General features: G+C 41.5%; 1 protein-coding gene across 2 annotated transcripts in view; it reads left to right on the top strand.

Annotated features, from left to right (window-relative positions):
- The first annotated feature begins 1,315 nt into the window (after positions 1–1,315).
- The window catches only part of negr1 (neuronal growth regulator 1), a 132,182-nt gene continuing 117,779 nt past the window's right edge, over positions 1,316–15,718 (top strand). The window contains exon 1 of one of the 2 annotated variants that reach the window (XM_035177134.2): positions 1,316–2,061. In XM_035177134.2, coding sequence (XP_035033025.1) covers positions 1,892–2,061 — 170 coding nt within the window. In that variant the 5' untranslated portion in view covers positions 1,316–1,891. The remainder of the gene's footprint in view (positions 2,062–15,718) is intronic. The other variant, XM_035177135.2, reaches the window with a different exon arrangement.

Raw genomic sequence — 15,718 nt, 5'->3', positions numbered from 1 at the left:
CCTTTTATTTACCCGATCCATGCCAAAATAGAATGAGCTCTTTCTTGGCCCATGTCCCATTCTTTCACCAACTTTCATGGAAATCCTTTGTGTGGTAGTTTTTGTGTAATCTTTCTGACAAACCAACCAACCAACCAATCAACTGCACAGGGGTGAAAACAGTATCATCAAACACCTTATCATGTCATGATTTAGCTCTTAAATTGGACCGAACAGAATATCTTTTATTACAATCGATTCTTCATTTTGCCAGGGACCTTTGTGTGAAGCACTTTGTAACCTAGTTTAGATAAGTGCTTCTTCTTATTAGTTATTATTAAAACATAACCTCTTTGGCAAAGGTAATTAAACGAGTTGCAACACTCATACTTTGCTAAATCTCTCTTCACGTCTATTTGATTTGTTAATTTAACCTCTGAAAAGCCACTGGCAAGTGAAGTCATATCAGTTTATGACAATTTAATAGTCACATCAGTTTATGACAATTTAATAGGTTCACTCTTGGCCCATGTCCCATCCTTCTACCTAGTTTTGTGGAAATCTGTTCAGTAGTTTTTGCATAATCCTGCTGACAGACAAACAAATCAACCAACTGGACATGTGCAAAAACATAACCTCCATGGCTAAGGCAAGAACACCAATGAAAACAATGGAACAATAATGGCTGCATGGATGAATCATAACAATAGGGATTACTCACACCATGGCTTAACAGCTGTTACTTGAATATTTTCAACAAATTAGAACATCCCCACAGTCGTCCCACTGGAAATCTTTTCCAAAATCGTATGCACTTTAAAGCACATTTTCTTGCAACACTCACAAAGCCCGGCTGCTTGGTCTAATGTTGGTTTAAAGTCCACAAGGATATTTTTGTTATATTCACGAAAAGCCATGTGTCAACTGCAATGATTCAAAGGCACCGTGCCAACATGTCACCTCAGTGAAATGTGTGTCTTTTCCATGGCTACGGCTGTACAGTCTGTGAAGATTTATGTGGGCTAAGTCAAAAGGCTTAGAGCGGCATAATGCGGGGGGGCTACGGCTCTAGAACAAACTTTAAAACTCCCCACTGTCTGTGTGGGTCTGTGTGTGTGTGTGTGTGAGAGAGAGAGGTCCCACATGTTCCCCTTAATGATGAATAATAAAAAGGAACTCAAAACGATATCCTGATTGTATTTTGTGGAGCAGACTAACACATGTATATGGATAACTGGTGCTCATGAGTTGCCTGTGATTTCTCTCTTTTTTTTTTTGTTAAGAGAACTGAAATCTTTCCCAGAGTTTTCCTGTGCATTTGACTCCTGCGTCACCGCCACCGCCGAGCTCCATTTTCGCCAAACGCTCATTTCCTTAAGAGGGCGAACAAATAGTGGGGGTGGTTCCTCCGGTCGATATCTTTAATTGCTCCCGGGTCGTATCGATACCTCCCGGTGTTACCGCTCCATCACGAGCCACTGGGAGAGGGTTGCCCGGGAAACGGCCGCATGGCAACAGGATCAGAGCCTGGGGGTTGTCTGCTTCTAGGTCTGCTCCCATTTTACAGCGCGTCTCCTCCTCACTAGATGGTGTGCGAGCCACTGGAGAGCACACTTCAGCAGAGTGGTGGTGGGCTCCGCAGCATCCAGACCAGACCGAACCCAGGGAAACTGCGCGGCGGAGCGTCTTTCTTCACGGGGCTGCAGAGGAGGCAAAAGTGTGGGAATAAAACGCGCCGGTTCTCGTCGAGGGTTTTGTTTTTTTTTTCTTTTCTAAAGCGAACCACCACCACCACCACCACCCCCCTCTCTCCTCCTCCTCCTCCACCTGCTCCTCAGCCTCCACACGGGTTTGTTTTGTTTTTTAAGCAGACTTTACTTGGGAACAGCGAGAACAACCCCCTCCGGCTGCGATGGACATAATGACTGCGGTGCAGGATGCGTGTGTCTCCGGTCAGTGGCTCACCGCGATCATCCTCAGCCTGTGCTGCTTCCTGCCGTCCTGTCTGCCCGCCGGACAAACTGTGGACTATTCCTCGGTGGAAAATGTGGTCAGCAGACAAGGCGACACGGCTCTGCTCAGGTACAAAACAACACAAACAACACACACACACGAGCTAACACGCAACACAACTTTCTCCCGCTCTCAGCCACTCGCTCCTCCGCGGGAGCTGAACACAACGCACCGCTCTCTGGCTCACGCCGTTTCCTGTGAAGTACTTTGCGGGGCTTGTCACTCGGAGCCTGCGGGGAACACACAATGGGTCGTTTTCCCTCCATCCCCCCCGTCCCTGTTTTTTTTCGCCTGACAGGAGGAAGGCAGGGAGCTAGCGGGGTGTGGGGTGGGGGGGGAGAGGAGACGCTCGGTGCAACGGCCGCTAAGCGGGATGCTGCTCCGGCGACAAGTGCATCTTAGCTCGGATGCTAGCGGCAAAGTTTTCTGAGACGCTTCCCCATTGTGCTCGTCCGCCAGCAGAGATTTACCAGTGCGTGTGGTGGGTTTTCAAAGCGGCTCTAAATGGGACAGCGTCGCTCGAGTCGCCACATTCGCCCCGAACACACACACACACACACACCAGCGCTTATGTAATTCCATCACAACATGTCCGTCACACAAGTGCTAAACAGGGACCACATATGTTTGTGTGGATGTGTGGCATCCTGCTGGTTTCTGTTGTGTGTGTGTGTGTGTGTTTGTGTGTGCTGTTGTTCAGTTCTTGCCCGATGCACACTGTGATGTCGCAGTTTCAAAACGAGGCTGGAGAGTGCGTGTGGTCGCTGTACATCAGCAGCCGAGTTATGGCAGTGTCTCCCCCATCCTCCCCCATCTCCTCCTCCTCCTCCCTCCCTCCCTCCATCCTTCCTTCCTCCATCCTCACCCCATCCTCCCTCCATCACGTATGCTATGGTGCCAGCTGCTCAGGTACATTAACTGTCACGGGCGTGGTTTGGACCCAAACACCACAGAGCTTAGACATGCAAAAATAACATTTATCATCAAAATGTTCCCCTGAAGCTTAGGCAACGTCGTACTTTTCAAAAATATGATCGACTGCATACTTTCAGTTATCTTTTAGACAGTGACATTAATCGGCGTGATCCATCCCAGTGTTTCGTAAAAACACTCAAACTCTTTTTGTGTACACAAAGTACACACAAAAGAAGCAAACTCTCCGGAGGACTCTGATAATATCTTGTTCTCTCCCATATCAAATATCCGCTGTGATGGCTGTGAGGAAAGGCTGAGCGGGGCAGGCTTACCCAATTTCAATATGAATTCTGTGGATGTTGACTCTGAGAGGTTCTGGGCGTGGACCTGAATACCGAGCAGCCAACTGTCTAAAGTTCCACTCAGTGTGGCCTTTTAGTCGATGTTGTCTCACGCTTGATTGTTAAAGAGGGGAGTTGTGTCAGTGACGTAAGGTCATCGTCGGTGGCGGCACGGAGATGGGCGTCTCATTATGACGATACATTGGTGCTCGTGGCAGAATTACCTTGGCAACAGCTGAGGGGTACTCACTATTTTTAACATGTTCCCTTAATGCCCAAGGGCCGTCCCATCAAATAGACTTCCACCTCCGACTGTCTCTTTAGTGGGGGCGTCTAATTCCCTGGTGTCAATCTGGGCTGGCTGTGATCAGCGGCAGAAGCTTTGCCTGAATCCTGATGGTTTATTGGGCCAGAGATTATCCCTCTACTATGAATCAGCTCAATGAACACGATGCCTCCCACCCCCTGAATAAGGCAACAGACTCCACAGGCGGGTCATTGCCTCAGTAAATGCTGTGTAGAAAATCTAGGAAATGGTTAGGGTAAACACTCTGAAGACGCTTTCATTGCCTCTCTCTTATCGTTAATTAATGGTTTATTCAAAACCTGCTGTAACCATTGACTGGATTTCTTTCACTCATGTGAATGCTGCCAATGTGATGTTATCAGTTCGCTTGCACCTGCTGACCCGATACAGATTTTAAGCCTGTAAAACAGCTGTACTTGTTCCTCTGTCCGCATCTAATTGCAAAACACTGTCATCACCCGAGTAATGACAAAGGCCTTGCCTGTCTTGGCAGAGTCATTTTCTCAGACCACAATCAACCGTGGCTCTCTTTTTTTCCTCCATTGTTTTTTTTCATCTGCCTTGAGAGCCAACTCAGAGGAACTCGGTGCAGAAAACAGTGGCTGTTTGTTGAGATTCTCTTTGGTCGTGACCCCCGACTATTAGAAGACAATTTTGCCGTGCCCCAGAGCTGATTGCTGGCTAAAAAATGTGACCATTGTGAAATACTGACAAACCCAGAAGCACGCAATTAGTCTCTGCCTTTGGATTATGGAGTAGCTCCCGAGAGGCACGTCCGCTGTCATATGTTCATTTCCCTCTTCAGTTCTTCGTGCTGCATTACTGCTGCTCTGATTCATGTCAGGCAGTGGGTCCACATCTATTAAACGATTTCTGCTTCTCACACTGCACGTGTATCATCAACCTTTTAATCTCGTTTGGTTACTTAAAAGCAAAGCCAATTCCGCCTCTAACAAAATGCCCTTGTATTTGAAATGATTCGTCCTGCCTCTTCAAAGCTTCTTACATGGTTACATTCAAGTTGTGCACATATGGTGCCTCTTTTTACATAGCTGTAAATCTGTGAGTTTCCATAGGGAGCACATTGTTCAGAGGAGTTGCACATCCCTTTTCTTCCCCACCCTGTTACACAGGTTTCATATCATTTGGATTCAGATGAATACACCTTGACTCTACCCTGTAAATGACTCATCTGGCTATGAATTTAAAGGGAACAGCAGGATGAAAAGACAGTTCCCCATGCTGTCTGGAAACACATGGTAACAGTGGCAGCCTCTTCCACATGGATAAGCAGCTGTAATAAACAGCAAAGCGCTATTGTCTGTAAATTTAATCCGAGGAGACTGAAGTCTGAACTACGATTACAATTTGCAGTACTATATTTAAAGTTTGTTTTACCTTTTTATCTAGATGCTCTGGGCTTAGTACATGAAAGGCTGTGTTCCTATTTTACCGGTGAAACATGTACAATATGATGAAAATGAGACTAAAGGTACACTGGAGATTTTACATTCTACCTAGGAAGAAAATAGAAACAATGCAAATAAATAGGAGATGGGCAGTACACAGCAAGAACTAGACAGCGATCCAAGCTTATTTTTGTAATTCAGTTTGACAGTTGGGCCTCAGCGACAAAATAAGGTCTGCACCACAGGCCTTAGTCTCTGTAATGGTGCAAAATTGACCTGTCACTAGTTTGAAAGTCTGGTATTCGTATAAATCTAAAATCAGTGCCACACGTCAACAGACCAGTTGATGAAAATCTCTTCTGGCTGTACATGATTGTACTGGAGCTGAGTTTTCCAGCCTCATCCAGGACAAAAACCCCACCATGTATCATTTTCCACAACTGTGTCATTATTATGGCTCTGAAAGGTCCTGACATTTACTATAAGCACTTGTGCCAGAGACAACATCTAGTTTAAATGGCCTGGTGCCCCCGCCCTAGCACAGATGCTCCTAAGACAGAATTGAGGAATATTAAGTAGCTGTTCAAACTCCACGGGACACAATTTAAAGGAGGAATTGTTGACTATCTCCTTAACACAGACTATAAACATAGCTGATAAGCACCCTTTCCACTTTTTGCATTTCAGCACTTTTTTAATTAGGCCACAGCCACTTCTGTTTAAAAAGTATAAGCAAGCTTGCTTCATCTCTCCAACAGCTTGATTGGTGATGTAGCAGATAAACTGGGCTCTGAACACATCCGTTATATCTGCAGTTTAACGAACGTATTCATGGGAAAATCTGATTTACCTCTTTTGACATGTATGTGGGCACACCTGAGTCTGTCACCGCTAATTAAACGCCCAAATCCTCCTGCCTGTTTGTTGCATCACATGTTTAATGTGATCCGTTTTGCTGTCAGCAACAAAACATTGTTGTCTTTCACAGTCGCTCCACATCGCAGGATCAGGTGTTGGGCACGTCAACTGACCTAATTTTTGGCTAGTGAATAGACACTGTCATTTGATGAAGTGGGGTTGTTGTTGCAGAGAGAGGGGCTCTCCGCTGGATATATGCACATAGAGATATTACTTGTGCTGAGAAAATTACACTGTCCTACGTCCAAATAATCAGACCTTTCCTTTCTAACAGTAGAAAGCAGGCATATTGCTCATATTAAGGCCTATCTCTTGTTGCCCAAGGGAAGCTGGCTATACTAAAGTATTCATCAGATTCATTACTCTGGCATCCATTCTTAATAGATGAGCTTTAGTACAGATGGACATTGGACAAGCTGACATGCCAGAGCAAGGGCTGGAAAGCCTTTGTATGCAGCAGCCGCCATAAAACCTCTAGTTAACCTCCTCCACAGCATCCAATTGAAACTCAGAGACCATCATGGCTTGTTTTAAATAGTCATCCAGTTTGTTGCTGAAAGCAGCCTCATGTCTTTTAGATGAATACTTACAAAGCTGCAAAGATATTTATGAAAGGAAGTGTCATCCAAAGAACAGTGTCTGCAATTTTAATATCAAGGCTTGTTCTAATAAACAATCTTTTGAAAGTCAGACTTATTCATCAGCCAGCAATGAGAAAATATGTCATATATGTGGGTATTTTGGTTTTTTGTGTCGAGTTTAAAAATATCCAGTAAATGCAGAATGACAATACTCATAAGACAAATCCAAGGGTCATTGTAGCATTGTAACAGTTCAGGCTTGGTTCACAAGTAAGATGCATGTGTTAAACTGCACTCATAGCAGATTTACAGAGATCCAAACTTGTAAATAACAACTTGCATGCAAGCCAGATTTGCACACCGTAAATCATTTCCAAATGGATTACCTTCATGGTCCTCATTTGCCAGGCAAGTCCATCCATTGTACTCTCTAAAAACCCTGCATTTCTATTTCTAATATATTTCAATTACCACTAAAGTGGTTTAGAGTCCTGATAAATTAAAGCCGTAAATGGAAATGCTTTTTTTCCAAGGTAAATCCTTCGAGGGAAATAGATGCTATGCTAGCTTTTAAAGCATCTTTCTAATAACCACAATTATAGGGGATATGGAAAATGATTTGGGGTGGAAAATTGAGCTTTTTCCCATTCTGAGTTGTGAGCATCCACATAATTGCAATAATTCCACGGCAAAATCACAGAGGAGTGTTTTTGTTTTGTGAGAAAGCTATAAGCCTCAAAATTAAACTTGACAGACAGTGACTGGAGAGGCAATAACAGGTTATCTTTCGGGCAATTTCAAAGTGAAGTTACTTGAAACTGAATTTTTCAGGAACATGTCTACTGGGAGACTTCTCTCTTTTTCACACCACTGACTGTTGGGCTTGGAAATAGTTTACGATTTAAATTGAATGAAAAGCTTTGATTTGTCCCCTATTTACAAGTGTATTTGTTACACAGGTGTGAATACTGAAATTGGACGTTTTTACTGAGTACTTGGAAAGCAGATCGTTGACACATACATTTTCAACAAGCTGGATCCAAAATATCCATATGTGGTATAGTATAGTCTGCTTTGTTATGGTTTAGTATATAATCTGTAGAGTATATCATCTTTTTATGCACAAGATGAAGCTCATCTCTCTGACAAATATTACAGTGAGAAATTTGTCTTTACAGGCTCTTTTGTTGAACAGTTTACACCCTTTTCTGTTCCAAATCATTCGTCAACATTTGCTGTCTTTCATCACAGAGAGGAAATGAATCCTCAGAGCCCCTTCAATTAAACCTCTTAATCAATCAGTTAGCATCTCCTTGTGTTTCATGATAATTAGTCTACTCTGACAACATGTCGTATTCTCGTATGTGCCTCCTTAGTGAAGCTAAGTAAAAGAAAACAGTCTTGGTATGCTTCTCATGTCAGCAGGTTATAGACAAAACTTGCTGACATCAGAGTTTCGAGCCTGAGCGTTGGTAAAGCTTTGAAAGAACGAGTGCAGTCACAGGGGTGGTACGCTTTGCTTGGTATGCTGAGCATGGAAATCACCTCAACCTTTAGAAAGCTTCTGGGAAACATGAAATTTCCTGCATGTACTTTATATCTCCCTACCGGGTAAGTATAGTCATAAATCTCTGAATTCAGCTCTGCTGAGTCCAAGTGAGAAGCTGGAGCTGTCATGCAGCCAATGGTTTGATTGATTGATTGATCAATTGACACTGATATAATATTAATCATTTTTGAATGTTTTAAGATTTGTCCCTGTGGGGCTTAGTTGCATAAGTGGGGGATTGAATGATCTTCGTGGGAGATAGCCTCTCAGGGTAGAGCGGTTGATTACATTATCTTCAATAAAAGATCTTTATGTGTGAGCATGAGCTGAGGTTTGAGGGACCACAGGTAAACATTACTTGACCCTGCGGGAATAACAAACCACAAGTGTTGACACATGGTTATCTTAGCGATGCCCTTTGGTGAATTAAAACAATCTATAGGGATTTCAGCTCACTAGATGGCTCTTTTTTTCTTGAATGAAATTCAAGTGTCTTATCTTTGGTTTACACATGTAGAGCTTTCTAGTGGATGGATTTCCTTCCAGGGAACCATGTTTTCTGAGTTAGAAACAGTGAAACCAGTTTACATTACTGTAAACTGCGTGTTGAATGTGATATATGACCTCACATCATCTTCAAATTTTAGATCCTGTCCAGTACTTTACCAGATGCATAAGCCCTCTGATTGCAGCATCGTATTAGACATTAACTGTATTTCCCCACTGTACCAGATAGTCTGAGAAATCAATCAGGGGAATTCTCCAAATGTGCAAATGATTGACTGTAATATCTATTTTATTATGTGACTCACTCATGTAGTCACGATGGCAGGTCTCTCACAATTGATTAGAAACTCCATCGGCCAAAGGATGTATGCATTGTCATAAGTCTTTTGGTTCTGTGTTGGCATAGCTAAAAAATTTTAATTGGAGTCGCTCTGAGCAGGTTTGGTTTTTTTTCTCTGTTACTCTCTCTCTGTCATCTGCATAATGAGTGTGTGGATTTCAGACTGCTGTAAATGTTAGTTGGAGCCGAGTAATTGGAGAGTCTGCATTGGTAATTATTAGTCAATGGAGAAAGAAGCAGTGAAGCAAATCAATATCACTGAGAATAGTGCCACGATTTCTTTCCAGTGTGGTCAGGAGTTAAGGTAAGAGAAGTGTCATGCTGCACAGAGATGAATAAAAGCTCATTTATGAGACTAATTAATATATATTTTTTCAAAGTTATGCACTGTAAATGTCCATAGTGTATGGTGTTGCAGTGTGGATGAAAAACTGGAGCTTATTTCACTGAATGCCTTTTTATTCAATTTTGTGGTTAATGAAAGGCAGCCATGAAAAATGCCCCTATTTGAGACTTACTGATTAGTTGTAGTTTCATGACAGTGTATTAACTCTTTGCTTTTTTTGCACAGATGGCACAAATGGTTTGTTACTGTAGAATAATCCAATTAAACGGAACAAAATCCGGTGTTGCTCAAGTGGAATTTAAAACAGTCCCCATAGCACTTGACTTATTATGGGAACACAGAACACTATAATCAGTCACAAAGGTTAGAACAGTGATATTGAAAATGCCTGCGACCTCCATTGTTGTATAGTATGTTTAGCACTAATGTGTATTCAGGACCTTGTTTAACTAGCCGCTATGAAAGGATTGTGTTGTTAGTTTATCAGATAATATTATTGTAATTTTTGCCACAACAGAACACACAAAAGATTGATGGTTTACCTTAATCGTAGAAGAAAAATGTTGACATTAATAGGCTGTCACACTATGTCCTGACCACACCATGGCAGGGACAGTGACTCAATCTGCGCTAATGTTAAACAGCAAATTCATCAAATGATCTGTGAGACTGCCACTCAATAGGATTCTTATTTTAGACTGAGACTTGCTTTTCATAATGGGAGTTTGATTTCTCCACCGATCTCATCCTCCGTCTGACTCTCTCTTTCAGTTTTATCTCATTGCCACCTGTTTCGCCCTTTCTCTCTGCAACTCTCTGTTCCTTAAAGGTCGTGTAAGCGATTTTAATCCAGGACAGTTTTTGTGAAATTCATTGAATCTCCTCACAGTCCCCCAGCAGTCCCTTCTGGTTTCCTACAGAGCCCAGGCTCTATAAATGTGGAATAAACAAAGTGGCTTGGACTGCACCATACAAGACTATTTAAGCAACAGGGAGCATTCAAGCTTGTGCACAGGTCAAAGGAAAGAAGAGGGGGAGATGGGAGATGAGGGAAAAGGGGGGCAATCAGAGGGAGAGATGGTCAATCTGGCACAAGCTAATAGATAGTGTTAATTTAAGGCTTGAATGGGAAGATCAAAGAGTAGTTTACCCTTCCATTGCCACCAGACTGTGTGGATTTCAATGGAATTAATTTCACTGCAGACGAGACCAGTGGTGACATTAAGGCATTTGAATGGAAGGGAACTCCTGAAATGGCATTTATAGCATCTGATAGGGTGAATGGATGCGGCCACTCTAAAGCCCAACAAGATTTATTCCAGTAGTCCCGATGACCAGTTCGTCTATGGTGTGATTGATAGCTGAATAACATTGCCGGACTTTTTCTGATTCAGTTAGCAGCCATTTAGCTGCATTTTGCACCAGCATAAGATTTGGCAGGGTAGATACCTTAATATGAATAAGGTCATACTTAAAATTAGCAATAAATTGACTTTAATCGCATTATGTAGACATGCTAACATCTTAGTTGTATTTTGCAACATACACATACAGAAGTTACCAACTGCTTGACAATGCATGCCCTGGGTTTGTGTGGAAACAAGATGGCTGGCACTATGAAAATACTAGGGAGAAACCATAGTTGTGCTATGTGTTTCAAGAGAAATTGATATAATTAAGTTTTTGGATTGGCACGCATTGCAGTGGCCATGTTTTTTGAAATATCAATACCATTACCAGTTAATTAACTGTTTCACTATAATAATCGGTCAAAATTCAGATTGTCCTTAATGGTTAAAGCTTTGATTATGAGCATCTTTAATGCCAGCTTTACAGTACAGCATGAAATAAACCTCAGATAAGTTCTCTGTAGTCATGTCTTGTTCTGTTCTGCTCCTAATACACAGTAAGCATTTTGAAAGGGGGGATTACAGCTCCAAGCTAATTAGCATCCAGCCCTGGGAACTACAAATAATATGTGTCTAGATAATACAGTGTATGAAGCTACCATACCTCTGTCATGTTCAAATGTGCATGCTGATTGTGGGATTTAATAAACACACAGTCTGTATTGTATTGTGTGACACAGTCAGGTGCCACAGTGGCACATCCCTGAGACATGCAATCAGTTTCCAGCGCCGACAGTACATTCTACAATCTCTTAAAACCTCAGTTGTCTTAAGTGGAAGTGTGTGGGCCATTGCTTTCTGCCGTAAACCTCCATCCAGGCACCGTCTTTGATTCCAACACAATGCCCCTGCTGCCATCCTCTCTGTGCGTTGTGGATGATGCTTTCATGTCAGAATATTCACCCTCGTTTTGCCACTGCCATTGCTAATGGGTAGTCTTTTCAAAGCCTGGAGAGGATAACCTGTCATCTTTGTTTTCATGGCCACCTCAGGGCCATTCAACAAGTTCAAAAGAGAAAAGAGTCTGCAATGCAGTTTTTGTGAGGTTAGTTTTTGGTGTTTTGTTGCGTATCTGCCATCACAGGCAGAGCTACATGTGGGAGCAGGTGCTGAGCTGAATGACTTCAGTGGCATGTACCGCTCACTTAAGGGAATATCTGAGCCAGATGCTTTATTATGTTGTGTTTATGCTGATGCTAGTGTTCCACAATACAAAAATGTGGGGGTGGGGGTGGTTCTTGAAACAATGGCACTCCTGGAAATTACTGCTTTCACTATGAATTTTGGCTTGTTTTTGGATTTTCTCATCAGATGTGTTGACATGTAAAACAACCACCTGCAAAACAGCCATATCCTCTGTGACAGACCAACGTGGCCATTCAGAGATGATGAAGTTTACAGTCTCTGTGGATGCCAATGATTTTTCTGATTTCCACCCGACAGTATTGGCTGGGTATTACTTTCCTGGGAACAATATGATTCACCTTGAGGAAGCAGCAATGGTTGATTTGATTGTAAGACTGCGGGAGAGGGAAATCGTATGCATTTCTGTGATGAGGAAATATTTTCAGGTAGTGTAATGCATATCGTTATGAGAAAGAAGCTGTGTTTACAGCAAAGCACAACCAAGGTTTCTCTTTGTCTCAGTACATTACAAGAGTGGTGTCTCAAAAATTCATTTTATCATCAGAGACAAGGTGATATTGACACTTATGTGGTTATTCATATTTTAATATGTGTGCCATCACAAGTAAAATGAGCAAGAATTATAGAAGCAAATATGAGATAATTAGGAAAAGTGAATGTGCAGTCAAAAACAACGATGGACATTGATTTAATGATGATGAAATATGACAAGCTGCACAGCACTGCAGGGATTCCCCAAAACATATTATTTCAATCAGGAGAGACTTGAAGAGGAACAAAATATAAATTTAAGTCATATTAATTTCTAAATTCATTGTGAACAGGTAAAAAAAGACTTTGGTGCATGAAAGTAGATCACAACAGGAAACAGTCCGATGAATTTGTATAATTTAATATGTAGAAAACTCCCCGGGGCCCCGACACTGCTGGTGATGAGGAGGAGCAGAGCTCAAGGTCTTTATGAGAGGAATCATGTGATCTGAGGACACATGGCGACGGGATGGGCGCTGCTGAAATGACAGTGAGGTTGTGATTGGATGAGACATGAATGAAGGTGGAACTTAGTTATAGATTAGAAAACTGTGCAGGGAGATTGTCTCCCTGATTAAGTGATGTTAAGTGACTCGACTCGACACTCAGATGAGGCACATCGCACAAAAGTATTTTCTTATCATCTAACCCAAATCAGATTTGATCAATTATGTGACCTGAGTTCTTCTCACAGTCCACTACAACAGTGGTATTGTGACATATTTGAAGAGTGAACACAGATGTCCCTATTTGTTCAGTGAGGTTCTTTAGGTTCCAGGGGAAATGTTGTAGTTTGGGAGCTTGAAATAATGACCATCTTAGATTGTGTTGTATTATAAACATAAATATATAATTATAAAAATTGCTGACATCAAAATCCTGGGTGACGTTTCGAAAGAATGACGAACAAAGACATTAGTCAGTATCAGTCCCTCCTGTTCTCCTCCCTCTGCTGCTGCTGGGATTTACAGCCTGCAGGTAGAGAAAGAGAGCGAGAGAGGGTGGGGGGGGTGGGGTCTCGGGGTCATCTCAGGCGACTTCTTGCATCGAATCTACACCAGAGACTGCCTTCTCCCAAAACAGGACTTTTGTAAAGTTTTAATTTTGAAACTCCAGAGTTCTGTTTTTGTATCCTGTAAAAATGTTGACGTTTGGAAATGACGACGCAAAAACCGACATTTGCTTCCTGATTGGGCCTCATTTGTGGTGAATGTTACTAAACCTTCCTTTGTGGAACACTTCCACCTCATCGTAGGTACAAGCAAAGAAATCCCTGGTCCTACTTTTCACTATTACTCTTTCTGGTTCAGTCAAAGTAGCACAGAGAACAGAGAAGCCACCGCAAAATGACAGCAACATGTAGTAGAAAACTCTGAGTATGTATTTTTCTTTCTTTTCACTTAGCTAAGGCCTTGTGTCAAAGTATTTAAATAGCAGAGAACCCCAAGGGTGACCCTAAGTTAACAATTCCTGCCCTGTCGTTCCACAACACATAAGATACTGTATACCCTCCTTGTAGTAGGGCTGGGCGATATGACTTCAAATCAATATCACGATAATTACCTTGATTACAATTACTGAACGATTATTTTATTTCATTATTTTTTTAACATTACCCTCATAGTTCTCTGACAAGGTCTGCATTGGAAATATGCTGAACTGTTAAAGCTGGAATATTTTTTATAATGAAGTGCATATCTTTGTGATTTTAAAATAATTTAAAGAAACACAAAGATGGACTATATATAACTTTTTCAAAGAGTTGAGTCTCTCTTTGAGTCTCTTTTTCAAAGGCTTCTGGAGCTGCCTTCATGTGCTTTCGAAAAAACCATTACACTACACAGAGTACAACCAAGCTGAAGTCTCCCGGTGTTCACAGTTTGCCCATTTACTAAAGCAAAACAGGGTGTTGAACTGTTTTCTTTTACATATTTTAAATTAATTACACGTGTCTCATTAAATAGTCGTCAGTGTTGTGTTTAATTGCAGTGTTGTCCGTACACAGCTTTCTGTCCTCCTGATGTCCTTGAACTTACCACCTGCAGGTGTGCTAGCTCCACCGCTAGTCACCTTTGATCAGTGGACCTGGGACACACTGGCTGCGGGTTGCCCCACGGAATGGCTTGGTTTTCATTTGGGCACTGCCTGTGTGAACAGCAGACAACCGTGACACGCAGCTGTACATTTTCCGGTTACATTATTCAAAACTCAGATGTGGACTAAAATCAATAAAAAATGTATAAAGAGTTAGAAATATGAATTTGTGCAACAAGAGAAAAGGATTGAGTTTTCCACTCATATGTGCTGACAGATGTATTCAAATTACACTTAACTTTGCCTTATGGATCGTTTTAGCACACAAGCAGTTTTATTGACAACATTTCTAAGAAATTACTTATATAATAATAATATATATAATAAATAAAATAAGAAAGGACAAAGTTAAGATGTTAGAGGACGATGACAGATTGATACGTGGTCATGATATTACACTCAGGAGCAATCTCTGCATTGTGGTTAGACTCACATCTATCAAAGAAAATCACTAGAAGTAATGACTCTAGAAGAGGAGAACTGCTTATATAAATGGAAATTTGCAAAGACAACTGCGAAGAAAACTGTCAGATACATATATATATATATATATATATAAATATATATAACACTTTCTTGCCAATGTAAGGACTGACAAGTTTGGAGCAAAGTAACTTTCAAAAAGTCTCCTGCAATCCAAGAGGTTTAATTTTCCCATAAGTCCTGACACTTGACATTGACAGAATTGGGTTTTCTGGCTACTACACCTATTTATTTACATGCTGTATCACTTTCTGTTTTCCAGCTACCATGGAAATTGACAAATAAAGTGAAAGCTGTTATAAAAATATCACAAGTATTGGGCCACCTTTTAAAACACACTTGAGTGATTCACAAATTCTGCATCAGTCTATCAGGGGTATATATGTGTGTGAGCAATGAAATGGCAGTCCCTACAGTATATACTGGTGGGTGCTTTTGACCTAGCTATATATACATATAAAGCTATCGTACTTTTCACTGTGTTGGTAATGATTGACATCGTTGAAGGAGACATTACATCGTTTATCTGACAGTGAGGAAACCGTTTCTGTGAATAAATCTTCAGAGCACTTCATACTTACAGTACCTCTTTCTCCAAAGTGATTTTTATTTTCTGCGATCAGCTCGAATGTGCACTGCTTCTGTGTCAGCTCAGCTGCTGCTTGGCCGACTAAATTATTCCACAGATATCTTTTTTTTTTATCTCACAGTTTATAATAGGGGAAATACTGTATACAGCTTCATGAATAATTCATGCAGGCATTCCTTTGTAGAGATTAAAAAAATGGAATAAGAATAATTCACGGTGTAAGCTTACATAAATGGTTTCAGAAACAGCTAATCAGCTAGC

Source organism: Hippoglossus stenolepis, chromosome 14 (assembly GCF_022539355.2).
Source record: "Hippoglossus stenolepis isolate QCI-W04-F060 chromosome 14, HSTE1.2, whole genome shotgun sequence".
NCBI lineage: Eukaryota > Metazoa > Chordata > Actinopteri > Pleuronectiformes > Pleuronectidae > Hippoglossus > Hippoglossus stenolepis.
The sequence above is the reverse complement of the archived record's forward strand: the minus strand, read 5'-3'. Positions and strand labels throughout refer to the sequence as shown.